We start from the raw sequence: 13297 nt of genomic DNA, 5'->3' as shown, positions 1-13297 counted from the left end.
AAAGGTGCTTGGCCGAGAGTATAGATCAGGGACAGCGTGCTTGCTTGGCACACCTAAGATCCTAGGTTTGATTCCAATACCATAAGTAAATAACTAATAAGTGCTACACTTTGCATCTGGAAGGGGTCGCAGAGCCCCATGTGTTAAAAGCGTGATCCCCACCCCATGCAACTCCTGGGAAGCGGGGTCTGATGGGAAGGTGTGGCCTCTGAAGGGATGGCAGAGCCCTGGGCTCTCCCTCTCTCCTCTCACTCTCTCTGTCTCCTCTCTGGGATGCAGTCAGTGACCTTTTGCTCCTCCACCATGATAAGCTGCCTTGCCAAAGGCCCTGAAGCAATGTGCCCAACCAACAATGAACTAAAATTTTCAAAGCTGGATGCCAGAATAGACCTGGCCTCTAAGTACATTTATCTCAGGTATCAGCAGGCTAACACAGTAAGGTAAAGAGTTCAGTCAGTCACTTCCTGAGATGCATACAGGATTGGTTCCAGAATTTACTTTCTTTTTCTTTTTTCTTTTCTTTTTCTTTTTATTTTTATTTTAGGGAAGGATCTATAGTGTGTTCAGAGTTTCACTACTAGATCGGACTGGTAGCGACCTGCCTGTTTACAGCCTCCCAAGAGCTTGGATTACAGGCATGCACCACCATGCCATCTCAATTGCTGTTTTATCACTCCCCAGGGACGGAGCCAGCATGGCAGACCTGGGGATCCAACCCCCAGCCCCTGTGCCTGCTTGCAGGCTCTTTAATCTGCTGAGCTATTTGGCCGGCTCTCCAAATACACTTTTTAAAAAAGGGAAATGAGGAAAGACCAAGTAGTCCACCACCCCCCCCCCACCCCCCCCCATCACTTGCATGGAGCACAGCAATGGCTCCAGATCTCGGACTGAATTCTGCAGTCTCAGGTGTGCAGACGCCCTCTACATGCTTCCTTGTCTTACTCTGTGACTGGTTTGTTTTTCTGTACTTTAGGGAAGGGTCTACAAGGCGTTCAGGGTCTCACTACTAGATCAGACACGTAGTGATCCGCCTGTTTTACAGCCTCCCAAGAGCTTGGATTACAGGCACATGCCACCGCGCCCAGTCTCGATTGCTGTCTGAGTGTGCCCCGGGGGTGGCAGGCCTGGAGATCGGACCTGGTCCCTGAGCCTGCTTGCAGGTGCTTTAATCCACTGAGCTATTTAGCCGGCCTTGTTTTGTTTGTTTTTTGTTTGTATATGTGTGCAGGGTCTCACTACGCAGCTCAGACTTGTAGCGATCCTCCTGATTTGTGCCTCCCTAGTGCTGGGATTACAGGTGCACAACCACGCCCGGACTCCATCACCAGCTCAGGGTGCCCCAGACGAGGCCAGCGCAGCATGTGATACCAGAGATCAAGCCCTGGCACCTGCGCTTATCTAAGCAAGTGCTTAGTCTGCTGAGCTATATTGCCTGCCCTTATGACTGACTGTTATAAGCCAATCTTGTAATTTCTTATACATTTGTACATCTTGAGTTGTATCTGTTCCTCTAGTAAAACCCTGACTGATACTTGGGTTTAGACACCAGGCAGAGGGACCAACCATGCAACTGCTCCTGAGACATCAAACAAGGCAGAGACATTTGCTACAGTGAGTTATTAAAATGTGGTTTGTGAAAAACAAAAACATACCCAGGTGTGGCGGCACACACCTGTAACCCCAGCACTTGGGAGGCTGAGGCCGGAGACTGGTTGTGAGTGCAAGGCCAGCCTGGGCTACATAGTGAGTTCAAAGCCAACCTGCACTATATGAGACCCTGTCTCAAAAATAAATACATAAATAACTCCTGCCTACATGCCAGTAACATCTAGGTCAGTTTAAAGGACGAGGATGGAGACTTGAGACCTGCCATAACATCAGAGTCTCCCAAGTGACACCAACAACATTTGGCCTACTGGTTATGCCTCCACCTTCCTGCACCTTCTCCCACTTACGGTCTGGAAACTACAGTCTGTTACTTTATTGGGTCCTGTCTCCCCAAGTGCATTTTCTTATTTGGAGCTTGTTAGGGAGGAGGCAGCACTTAGTGACATTTTTTTCAGTGAGGAATCCAGGACCTCATGCCAGCACTTGCCGGGCAATGCACTGCCACTGAGCTACATCGCCAGTATCTTATGAATTCTTTTTTTTTTACGTATTTGGTTGTTACAGTGTCTCAGCTCAGACTCACAGTGATCCTCCTGTTTTTCAGCCTCCCCAGTGCTGGGATTACAGGCATGAGCCACCACACCATCTCCCTCCCCCAACCCCACTCTGACTGACCCTGGGGGTGGAGCTTGCACTGCTTGTAATGCCCCGATGGAACAGCAGTCCCTGTGTTTGCATACGCTTGCCTACGCAGGAGCTTTAGTCTGCTGAGCTATCTTGCTGGCCCACCTTTTGAGTTCTTAATATATTCTTTCAAAGGACAGTGATCAGATTAAAGGCTATAAAAGGAAATCCAAACCAAATTTTAAAAGCAGGAGAGATGACATAGCTCAAAAATGCTCATCCCAACCAGATGCAATTGCCTACACTTGTAATCCCAGGTACTTGGGAGGTTGAGGCAGGAGGATAACAAATTCTAGGCTAGCCTGGACAATTAGATATAGTATATCTCAAAAAAATATTTTTAAAGGGCTAGTAGTGTGGCTCAGTGATAGAATACTTGCCTAGTGTGGGAGAGGCCATGGACTCAATCCCTAGTAGTGCAGGGAAAATAAGAAAGGCAAAAAGGATAACATCAAGTACACTTACATTTATCTGAAGTTGAACCTGAAGATGAGAAAGCATAAGAGAGGGAGAAAGTAGGAATCCAGTTGATCACCTCCACGAGTCTCATCCAGTCATCAGCAAGAGTTGCTCACCGGTGACTAGGCAGAGAAACCCAAAACCAGTGTCGGTTCTGCTGGATGGCAAGACAGCCCGCCCCAGCTAACCGCTGAGTCAGCACTTTCAGCAATAAGGCAGCGTCATATAGACTGGCCATAATGTCAGAAAACAAAGTGTTCCCTCATGCCATTCTCCTCTGGTTACAGAGTCCTGAACACTGCCACGGGGAAAGCTGAGAACTTCTCATCACCTAACACATTTGCAAAATCCCATTGGCTTTAACAAACTGTTCCCCCAACACCTGGCCTGTACTTTCTTCCCTACACAGCCTGTGCTATATCATATTCAGAGGGCACTTCTAGGCTCTCGTGTGCCTGGAAAAATAGCCATCAGCTGTCAGAATGGCTTAAACCCACCTCAGCTCTGGTGAAACACTCACCTCAGGGAAACACAGAGACCTGATTGGTCAGATTTAGTAAGTTTTAATAAAATCCAGGTGAAGGAATGAATCTATCTGGAAAAACAGAAGAGTTTTACAAGCAGCTTCATGAAATAAATATTTCAAGAGGGGGAGGAAGAAAAGGTATAAAACCCTCCATATTACTGTAGAAGGCAAGGAGGAATCAGAATCCACAAATAGGGAACTTTCTGGGAATCCCAGTTTAAAAATGTCCAAATGTCGTGAGATTGTACCCCTGCCCACAGTGCCCCAGAACCTTGATGCTTTGTGTTGAGGTTTAAAAATTCATTAACTTTTATGATCCTTCATTCAACGTACCCAAACACCACAGACTAGAACATCACGGAGCCAACATATCTAGTGTGTGTCACTCTGAAGGTGAAACACAAGGGACACTACTCTTTAAGTCTGAGTGACCCATCCCTCATTCCAAGCAAGGTCTGCTGTATTTTGTGTATATAAATTCAAGGCCGTGTTTGCAAGTCAAGAGAGCTCCATTTGTCATGTGTGAGTACTCAGTAACCTATAGGCATGCTTCTTATAGAACCCTCATATTCCCACATGGGCTTTAGGTTGGAAACCCTAAGCCCCAGAATGTCTCTGCAAATAACAGGGCTCACCTTCCCAAGGCTGCAAGCAGCTAGAGAGCTAGAAAGAGAATGGCTCCCACTGTGGAAGAATCCAAAAGATGGGGCAAGGCCACAGCCTGAACAAACAAATCCCCCGAGACTTTTGTTTGCCCCTTTGCAAGCTCTGCCGTGGCTTCCTGACTCCCCAAGGAGCCTCTGCCCCGACTCCCAACACAGAGGCACAGCAGCACACTCCATGAGATGAAGACCTACGTTAACTCCTCAAAGGGATGTTTTAGAAGTCCGTGGCAAAAACCCAATCCAAATATAAAGTGATGCTTAAGTAAGAACAAGCTATGACTGCAGCTTTATAGACTCAAGATTTCTCTATTAAAATCCTACTACTAAACAGCTGTGAAATTAACCCAGCATGTTTCAGTATGCTTCTATTAAAGGGACCTCCCCACCCCAGGGGCCGGCCAGCACTTGGTCCATCTGCTCAAGGCCCTGCCTTCTGTCCCCAGTACTAGGGCGGGGTAAGGACCACTCTAGAATCTTCTGTGGTGGGCCACTTTGTATCATAAAACGTTTGTCAGCTTCCAAGGGACAGATGTGTAAGAAGGAACTTTCTGTTCATACTCCTTCGACATGAAGATGGGCAGCTGAGAGATAAATTTGGACACAGCAAATGTCATTTTCAACTTCCTGGGCAAGTGATTTAAGCACAAAAGCATTTAAGGTAGGAGCTAGGTCAATCAATCTTCATTTGAATACGTACGAAGTCGCTTATTCCCCATACCCACATCTCTCAAACAGAAATAAACAAATCTCAAGCCAAGTTTGACACATTTTTTATGTACAAATAAAAGGGTCAGTGGTATAGGTGGAATTACTTTATAAATACCTGCAGCAAGTCCCCTAAAAAAGATGTGAATTTAAAACTCTCTCAGCACAAGGGCCTATCCCTTCCCAAGACCACTGTGACCTTCTGGAGAGAGAGCCTCTGGGGAAGAAGAGCCTTTAGGACCATCTCCCCAAAGGACAGAGGTGACCTGAAGGTCATCTGGTGCCCAGACTTGGGTGTGATTAAACTGTTTCTTCCCAAGCTATAAGGTCTTTGTCAGGCTGCTGATTAAGCGGTCTCTGTTTCCTGGCAGTGGCCCAGAGCGAGGGAGGAAAGGGACCTACAATAGTGTGAGGAAGTAAAAGACTCTGGGTAGGTTGATTCAAAAAGAAAAAAACACATGGTAATCAGTGGAACGCTGTCCAGCCCATGTATCAAATTCACCAGAGGGAAAACCTGTAACTTAGCATTCCGGAAACTACACAGGTGAGCGATTCTTTATGACGACCATTACTTAGCACCAATGTCTATCTCTCTGGGACTTTTCCCATTGCCTTTGAGCCCTTGGCTGTGGCAGTGCTGTTGGGGCACACTGGGCGATACTTTCCATCAGTACCACAGCTGGGCATGGCGGGGTGCAGTCACCACCAGAAGACAAACAGCCAGCTCACGCCATGGGCCACTCTTCTCAGGGGTTATCCTGATTTGGGGAACACAAGCAGCTCCACAGTCTCCTCCTGGGGGGCTTTTTGTCTCTCCAGGCTGCTGGGCTTCACTCAAAGCGACGCAGGTGGTTGTACAGCGACTGGACGTAGGTGAAGACACACATGGGGTCCGGCTTGTGGCCCATCACCATCATGTCCTCCACTTCGATGAGCCGCTCACAGTTGGCCAGGTTCCTGGAGCAGAGAAGCCCCTATCAGAACACGGACCCACCCAGCAGCCACCCCACTGCAACAGGACCCAAATCCTGTCCCTAAGCACCTGCGTACCACCTATAGAATTCACACACTTCTTTTTTTTTTTATTTACCTAGACTTACTTTTTTCTTTTTCAGTACTATCAACTGAGCCCAGGGACGCTCTGCCACTGTGCCATATCCCCAGCCCCTTTATATTTTGAGACAGGGTTTCCCTAAGCTGTCCAGTTTAGACTCAAACTTGTAATCATCCTGCCTCAGGTGCCCAGAGAGTTGGATCATACCATGCCCAGCTTACAGTTGCTATTTTGACTGAAACACTTACTATATTTAAATTTTCAGTGAAATCAAGTTTATATAACACAATTAAGTCCACATCAACTTCATACAGAAAAGCAGCATGATCTACAAAAAATATATAAGTAATTAAGTAAAAAATAAATTTGCCTCCTAAAACAGTACTTTTAAATGTCTTTAAGAACTACAACCTCCAGCCAAATATGATGATGCCTGTAATCCTAGCACTCAGGAGACTGAGGCAGGAGGATCACCATGAGTTCAAGGCCAGCCTGGATTACATAGTGAGTACAAGACAAGCATAAATGACATAGCAGGGCCAGGGAGATGGCTCAGTAGGATAAGCGCTTGACTGGCAAACACAAGGATCTGAGTTCAAGCCCTGGTTCCGCAAAAAAAAAAAAAAAAAAAAAGACATTCAAAAAAAATAAATAAATAAATAAATGACATAGCAAAACCCTGTCTCAAAGAGCAAAAATTAAATGATAAACAAACAAATAAAAATAAAACTATGGGATGCTTTAACAAAGCAGTCAGGCTCAGGTTGCTGTGGTTCGATCCCCAGAACTCAAGCTAGCCAAACCTGCCCTGAAGGCATTCTGAGCCAGCCAAAAAAAAAAAAAAAAAAATTCTTCTGCCATTAAAGACTCTTGCATTTACTTGAAAATAAACATGGGTTCCTTAAAAAAAATAAAAACAAAAATAAATTTTAAAAAATAAAACTATGATCCTCGGTAAGAAAGATATTTTCCATCCTTTTTTTAAAAATTTATTTATTTATTTGTGTGTGTATGTGTGTGTGTGTATGTGTGTGTGTCCAGCTCAGCCCACCAGGGGGCGGGGCTAGCTGGCATGTGGTGCTGGGGGATTGAACCGTGGTCCCTGTGCTTTGCTAAGCTTGTTCTAAGTCGGTGCTTTAGACCACTGAGCCATCTCACCAGCCCCCGATATTTTCCATCCTATTCAGCACACATGTACATATAAGGATCTACACACACAAGTAGTCTTAAATTGAAAATATTAAGAAAAAACTGCATCAATATCAAACATATGTGTGTGAGTGGGGGAGTCTTTGGTCCCTCATTGTTCCCCAAACCATACAAGATAAGTAGCACTTACATAGCATTCACATTGCATATGGTATTGTAAGTCATGTAGAGATGATTTAAAGACATAGGAAGATGTACATAGGTTGCATGTAATCTATGCCATTTTATATATAGGACTTGAGAATCAGTGGATTCTGTGGGGGTCCTGAACCAATCTCCTATGAATAAGGAAGGATGACTATATGCAGAGACAAGCCATCAAAGAAATTCTAACCTTTATAACCACCTCTATATTTCACAGTTATTTTCCCCTTCCTTTTATAAATTCTGGTCATGAACCGCTAAACTGATAGGCTATAATTAGAAGTTGAAAAATTGCTCAAAATCACCTTAAGCACTCAGGCCCTGGAATATACTGGCTTAAAACTTTCAGCCCGCAGGTGCAGACCTGCAGTAAACCACAACCACTTCTTTCACTGGGCTCAGAGGGAGGGAGGCTGGCAGCCTCAGGAGGTGGAAAGATGAACAATGGTCAAGACAGGCAGCCCCGCACAGCTCAGCACTGAGTCCTGACCCAACAGTGGGCATTCACTGGAATGCAAGCAATACCTACCATATCCTCTAATCGGAAGTGTGTGTGGGTGTCCAGGGTGCAGACCAAACCAGCCAATGCCACACAGAACTGAACAGGTAACACAACTGCCTGCGCACTCATCAGAGCCCGCCCCCTGCAGCTGTGTGCACTTCGGTAGGGCTCCTTGGTGAACACCCCCCAGGCTAATAAGTGTATGAGTGCCAAATCCCACCTGCATCTCTGATACTTAAATTCTACAAGCTTCAGTTCCCCCATCTGGTGTGATAGCCACCTCATATAGCGATACGAGGATTAATGAGCTAATCCATGAAAAGTAGTTGAAAGAGCTCCATGAACTGGTAGGAATGATCACGATTAGTGCTTCTATGATTATGCCTTGCTTTAAGAAGCAGGGTGAATCATAGAGAAAAGAGGCTGAATGGGAAATCTAAACAGGTGGTCTCAGATCCTGGCCCTGCCAAACATCTACTTGACCTTTTTGTGCCCATTTCCTGGACAGGAAATCAGAGCACATCTCTGTTCTCTCTCCCAGTGGGTTTGTTCAGCTGTGCTTCTGCTGTGTGTCCTTATACGCCCTGTTTCCCCAGAGAGCTCCGCCAGGGAAGAGAGCCCAGCAAGCAACCCAGGCTCCTCGGGCTGCCCTGGGGCTTTCAGCATAACTCACACTGCACTTTCCACCGGGACACCGTACTGGGCAGCTCCCAGGGCTGTGCACTCCTGAGACAAAGCCTGTAACATTACCACTGGCCGTGCTCTGTGGTGCTGGCCAGAGGCCAGGCCTCCTATCAGAAACCAAATGTCAAGGCGAAATGGAGACATCTGTCCTGGATCCTGTCCCCGCCCCCCCTTCGGAGTTGGAGCCGGCAGTCTGAAAGGGAATCCAATGGCTTCCTAGAGTGACACTGAGTTTGACCCCATCACTGGGCACCGTTTTGCCCAAGAAAAGGCTGTGGCAGGGTTCAATATCAGAGAAGTCAGCCCTCTGACCTGGGCAAGCATGCAAAGGAGCTTTGTGGACAGGGACTAAGAAATTGGAGTTCTTCAGAGAGCCTGGGGACCTAAATGCACCACACAGAGCCCTCACATGGTATCTGGTGCCCTTCTCCTCACCTGTGTCTCAGAGAGAACCCCTTCTCCCCCTCTCTGTCCTCCTTCTGCTGTTCAGAGGACCCCCGGTGTAGACAAGCAGGCTCTATATGAGCCCAGGTTACCACCACCCCCATGATAGCCTCAGTTGTCTCCCAAGTTAGGAAAAGAGAGCACTAGAATCCCAGAACCTCTGCCTTGGGAAAGAACTCAAATATATCCCATCCTAATCATCCTAATCAAAAGCACATCATCTCTGAGACACTACCTCAGCTTGCTCATCTCTAGGTCTGGAAAAAGGAACCAAAAAAGGTTTTGCAAGCATCATTTCCAACCCCTCTGCAGATGGCTGAGCCATGAGAAAATTGTTCCTTATATGCTTGTGCTATTTTTGCCCCCCATACTTTTACCTGCAATTCTACAAGATCATTCTCAGTGTAATTTGTTTTTCCTTACAGAAAAGCCCTTTACACATCAGAAGAGAACCTTCGTACCCATGTCTGTCTGAAATGGAATCCCTTTCCTGCACTTGTGCTGGTCTTTCTAGTGCCCTTCATGAAGACACAGAGCTGCTAGCAGTTTCCAGGGTCACCCAGCCTGGAAGGAAGGAAAACAGGTGAACCCCTCCCTCAGCAGGCAACCGGGAGATTGGGCCATGATCCAGCTGGTTCCTATTCCACAGCTATTTTTAAATCAAGCAGATGAGAGTATGGGGGTCCTAGAGAAGGGGGATCACAGCATGCAACACACAGCCGCCATCTCTCTGCTCCTCTTTTCCTTCCCCATGCCGCCTCTGCCCTGCACCGCTCTGCCCTGTACTCCTCTCATTTCCTGCTGCTTGCTCTCCTGGGCAGCCCTGAGTTGTCCCTCTGACAGCACAGTGTCCCTGTCTTAGAGGTCACTGCATGGCCCATGCTACAACTGTAGGGGCATTTGCCTTCTGCTTCAGTTGTCCCTGCAGACAGAGCAGTCTCCCTCAGAGACAGGTGCCAGCCACAATGGAAACAGGATTCCTAGAAGCTACAGGCTGAACACAAGTCAGGGGACAGGATACGACAGGATATAGGAAAGGAAATGATAGTAACCACTGACTTTGATCAAAATATTTATATCTCAAAATATCAGCATTACCCTATAATCCCAACACTTTGGAAGGTTGAGGCAGAAGGACTGTAAATTGAAGCCTAAGCCTAAACTGCATAACTTAGCAAGACACCATCTCAAAATAATAAAACTTTTTAAAAAGCCGTAGGCATGTAGCTCAGTGTAATTGCCCTGAGTTTAATTCCCAGTAGTAAAAGAAAAAACCCTGCCCTAATTTATATATATATATATATATATATATATATATATATACCTTTGCTGTAATCCCTCCACTGGGGAGGCTGAAAACAGGAAGATCATGAGTCAAATCTAGGTAGCAAGCCCCTGTACCACATACCTTTAAAAAAGAGCCTTTGTAAAAATGATTCAAGTTTGTTTTAAACAATTCAAACTCCATAGTGAAGTCCAAAGGAGAAAGTACAGAGCACTTCCAGTGTGACAGTAGGACAAGAGCCAAGGTTAGCGCAGCTGTGCTCTCACGGACTTGCTCAAATCCTACCTCACCAGGGCTGGGACAGATGTTTGGAGAATTTTCTCCTATTCTCATCTATTGTGATTGTCAACTACCATAGGGCTGCCCATAAGGAACATGAAGGAGGGGCTTGGGGGTTATTTTTATTTTTTTAAGCCTGCTCTAAATGTAGTCCAGGATACCAGGGTCTGGACTGCTGCCTCCTGTCCAGTTTTAGATCGAGACACATGGGTACTACAAATAGCCTGGAAGCCCCTGCTGCTGGGGCAGAGCCCAAGAGCAGGACACATTCCACGCAGGGCAAGTGGGAAGCCTCAGGCTAGGCATCCCACGTCCTGCACTCCACCCTGGGAGAGGTGAGGAGGAAAGGTGCAGAGGGGTTGGGTGTCTACCTGGCTCGGCCCCGTCCGTACAAGGGGCCGGTCCTCCCTAATTCCAGGCCCTGAACACCTGGCAGGCCAGGGTTGCTCGGCCTGCTGTCAACACCGCATCACTCACACACATTAAACCACAGGAATCTCTGGGCCCCAGAAATCATGGGGCAGGGAGCAGCGCCATTTCTCTCCAAGGTTTCCAGATGCATCTGTGCCTGGAAGGCACCTGTTCATGGGTTTGGGCAACATTTCCTTCCTGAAGCCGGGTGGATGCGTGCTTCAGACCTCACGTCTTCCTGTCCCTTCCAAAGTCCGTGCCTTGATCAGACCCCAGGCTTCTCTCATCTGCTGCTCGCTCCCACAACTGCCATGCTTAGCTCTGTCCCCTGCCCACCTGGCTCTTGATGGGCTTCAACAGCCCTGCATATATGTGCAGATTTTGCTGGCAAATCTAAGAACTATAAACTGAAGACACCGATCACCAAGATCCTCAAGCAGGTGCTCCTGTGCTTTTTCATGGCTTTCCAACCAGCCAATTATAAAACAAAAAAAAAAAAAAAAACAGGAGATTGAAGCAGCTGTCCTCCCAAGAGGCCTCAGAGAGGCAGGCTGTCTTCCGAGCACTCTCCCCTATTACCTGAGAGATAATTTCAGGGATGACTCATAAGAGAAGGCGCCTCCCCAGGCTCTAAGCAAGCTCCACACACAGGCCTGCTGTCGACGCCCCTCCCCACACCTCAGAGTCAGCAAAAAGCCAGACCTTAACTCACCTCCCCCTTCCTACCCTCCTCCCTTCCCCAGCCAGGAGCAGGTTCAGGCATAGGGAGGCACAGCCAAGCTTTTACTCCTGTTTTCTCTGGGAAGAAGGAAGGCAAAGCCGAGACCAGCCTCCAGCACACCCCACCCCCAGGCTGGGAATAGAAGAAACATCTGTTTAGAGTCTGGAGGCTCCGTGGACTCAAACCTCATGTTGGGAAAACACAGCCTTGGAACCGCTTTGGCTCCAGCTGCCAGGGGTGGCTGTGCTCCCTGTAAGCTGGGGAAAGGGGTCACTACCCAATGGCCCATAGTGCCCCTCTGCCTTTGTCCAGAGCTGAGGGTGACCTAGTAGCCAGGGCATGAGCTGGCCCTGCTTAGCCCACTGGACTGAGAGAGCAGAGAACTCTAGCCTCTCCACATGGCCTCCCCCAGCCGCCGGGTGGGCCTTGGGTGCCCGCGTGGGAGCCCTAATCCTGCACATTCTAACAGTCTGGTTTTTGACAGTTGCCATTTCTGAGTTCCAAGCAGCTGGGCCTCCTTCTGGAAGCCCTTCTCCCCCATATCATGCCTCGACACTTGGCAAGACTCCACTGTCGTCTGGGTCCAGTTGCATAACACACTCAGCCAAAGCTGTTTCTGCTATTAGGATGACAACTAATCCCAAGCAGCCAAGAAAGAGAAGGCTTTTAAAGTATACAAGCAGTTCTTATGACCCCAAGGGGGCTGAGAGTCCCGGTAAGTCGTCCAAGACAACACAATGGGCCAATGCTGATATTCCAAATCCTCAGGCCGGGGAGCTTAGAGCCAGATACTCCACTCTGTCCCCAAAGCACGTGGCTATCAGGGCTCCAGGCAGGCTCATAACACTAAGTGTGGGTCACTGTAGCCCTAGTACAACCCCTTCCCAGGCCAGAGTCAGGACCTGGTATGGGGTCCCAGAATGGAATGCACAGTACGGGCAAGGCCTCAGGCAAGGCTTCTTTTACCCTAGCAGGCCTATGAGGAGCATGTGACAACGGAGGCACTGATAACTCAGGTTAGGTTAGAAACAAGCATGGTCCCTGGAGGACAGACCCAGTCTGACCACACGCAGCACAAAGGCAGCAGAGAAGATGAACGTGCCTTTGGGAGACATCTGACCTGTGCACAACTCAGCACCACTTGCCTATGCCTGCTCTGGGGACTGTGAGGACCACAGGGATGACTCCCCTGCCCTCTCTCTTCTGTGAGGTCAGCCAATAAGAGGCCCTGGTGAGAGGGCAGAAGGAGAATGAGGTTAGCATGTGTGTCCAGTGGCTCCTTCACTACCAGTGTTGTGGCTGTGTCCACTTGCCAAAGCCATTAGGTGGGCTCTGCAGGATGCCAGGGTCCTCTCCAGCCCTGCAGCTGCAGACAGGAGGGGCCTGGTGACTGCTCCATACATGCTGCTGTTGTCCCAGGGGTGCCCTGCCCCGCCCCGCCCTGCCATATTTCTCTCGCTGCTGCTGACATCTTAGTGAAGAGCCCCTTTATGAAACTCTTCACCCAGGCTAGATGTACACCCATCCCCTGCCAGAGCCCTGCTGCACAGATCTCACTTGGCCTATGCTCCTGATGCTCTAGACGTTGTCCCTGGCCAATAACCTAGTCAGCACAGCCTGACTCCAGAAATGGTCCCTCCTCTTCCCCATGCCTCCTTTCATTCTGAGGCCTGAATGGTATTAAGAGGTGGTAAGAGACCCAATGCTATTATAGGCTACTGGACTCTTTTAGAATATTTTGCTGAGTTTACACACCTATAATATTCAATAATGTAACTTAGAAAAAATGGGGTATGCCAATGAATGTCCATTTTGTATCTATGTATTCAAAGTGGTTGGGATAGATATATAGTTGCATTCTCTTAATGAATAGAATGATTTGTTCTAATGGTGTTTGTGAATAGGATCACAAGTCCG

The 13297-nt window shown here is 47.9% G+C and overlaps 2 protein-coding genes across 2 annotated transcripts in view; both read right to left on the bottom strand.

The window, feature by feature from the left end:
- The window catches only part of Tekt1 (tektin 1), a 52227-nt gene extending 49350 nt beyond the window's left edge, over window positions 1-2877 (bottom strand). Inside the window, exon 1 of the mRNA XM_023723275.1 lies at window positions 2758-2877. Coding sequence (XP_023579043.1) covers window positions 2758-2793 — 36 coding nt within the window. The 5' untranslated portion in view covers window positions 2794-2877. The remainder of the gene's footprint in view (window positions 1-2757) is intronic.
- Window positions 2878-4695: 1818 nt separating this feature from the next.
- The window catches only part of Smtnl2 (smoothelin like 2), a 23715-nt gene continuing 15113 nt past the window's right edge, over window positions 4696-13297 (bottom strand). The window contains exon 8 of the mRNA XM_004638302.2: window positions 4696-5604. Within this exon, the coding sequence (XP_004638359.1) occupies window positions 5478-5604 (127 nt within the window). The 3' untranslated portion in view covers window positions 4696-5477. The remainder of the gene's footprint in view (window positions 5605-13297) is intronic.

Source organism: Octodon degus, unplaced genomic scaffold (assembly GCF_000260255.1).
Source record: "Octodon degus isolate 3935 unplaced genomic scaffold, OctDeg1.0 scaffold00098, whole genome shotgun sequence".
NCBI lineage: Eukaryota > Metazoa > Chordata > Mammalia > Rodentia > Octodontidae > Octodon > Octodon degus.
The sequence above is the reverse complement of the archived record's forward strand: the minus strand, read 5'-3'. Positions and strand labels throughout refer to the sequence as shown.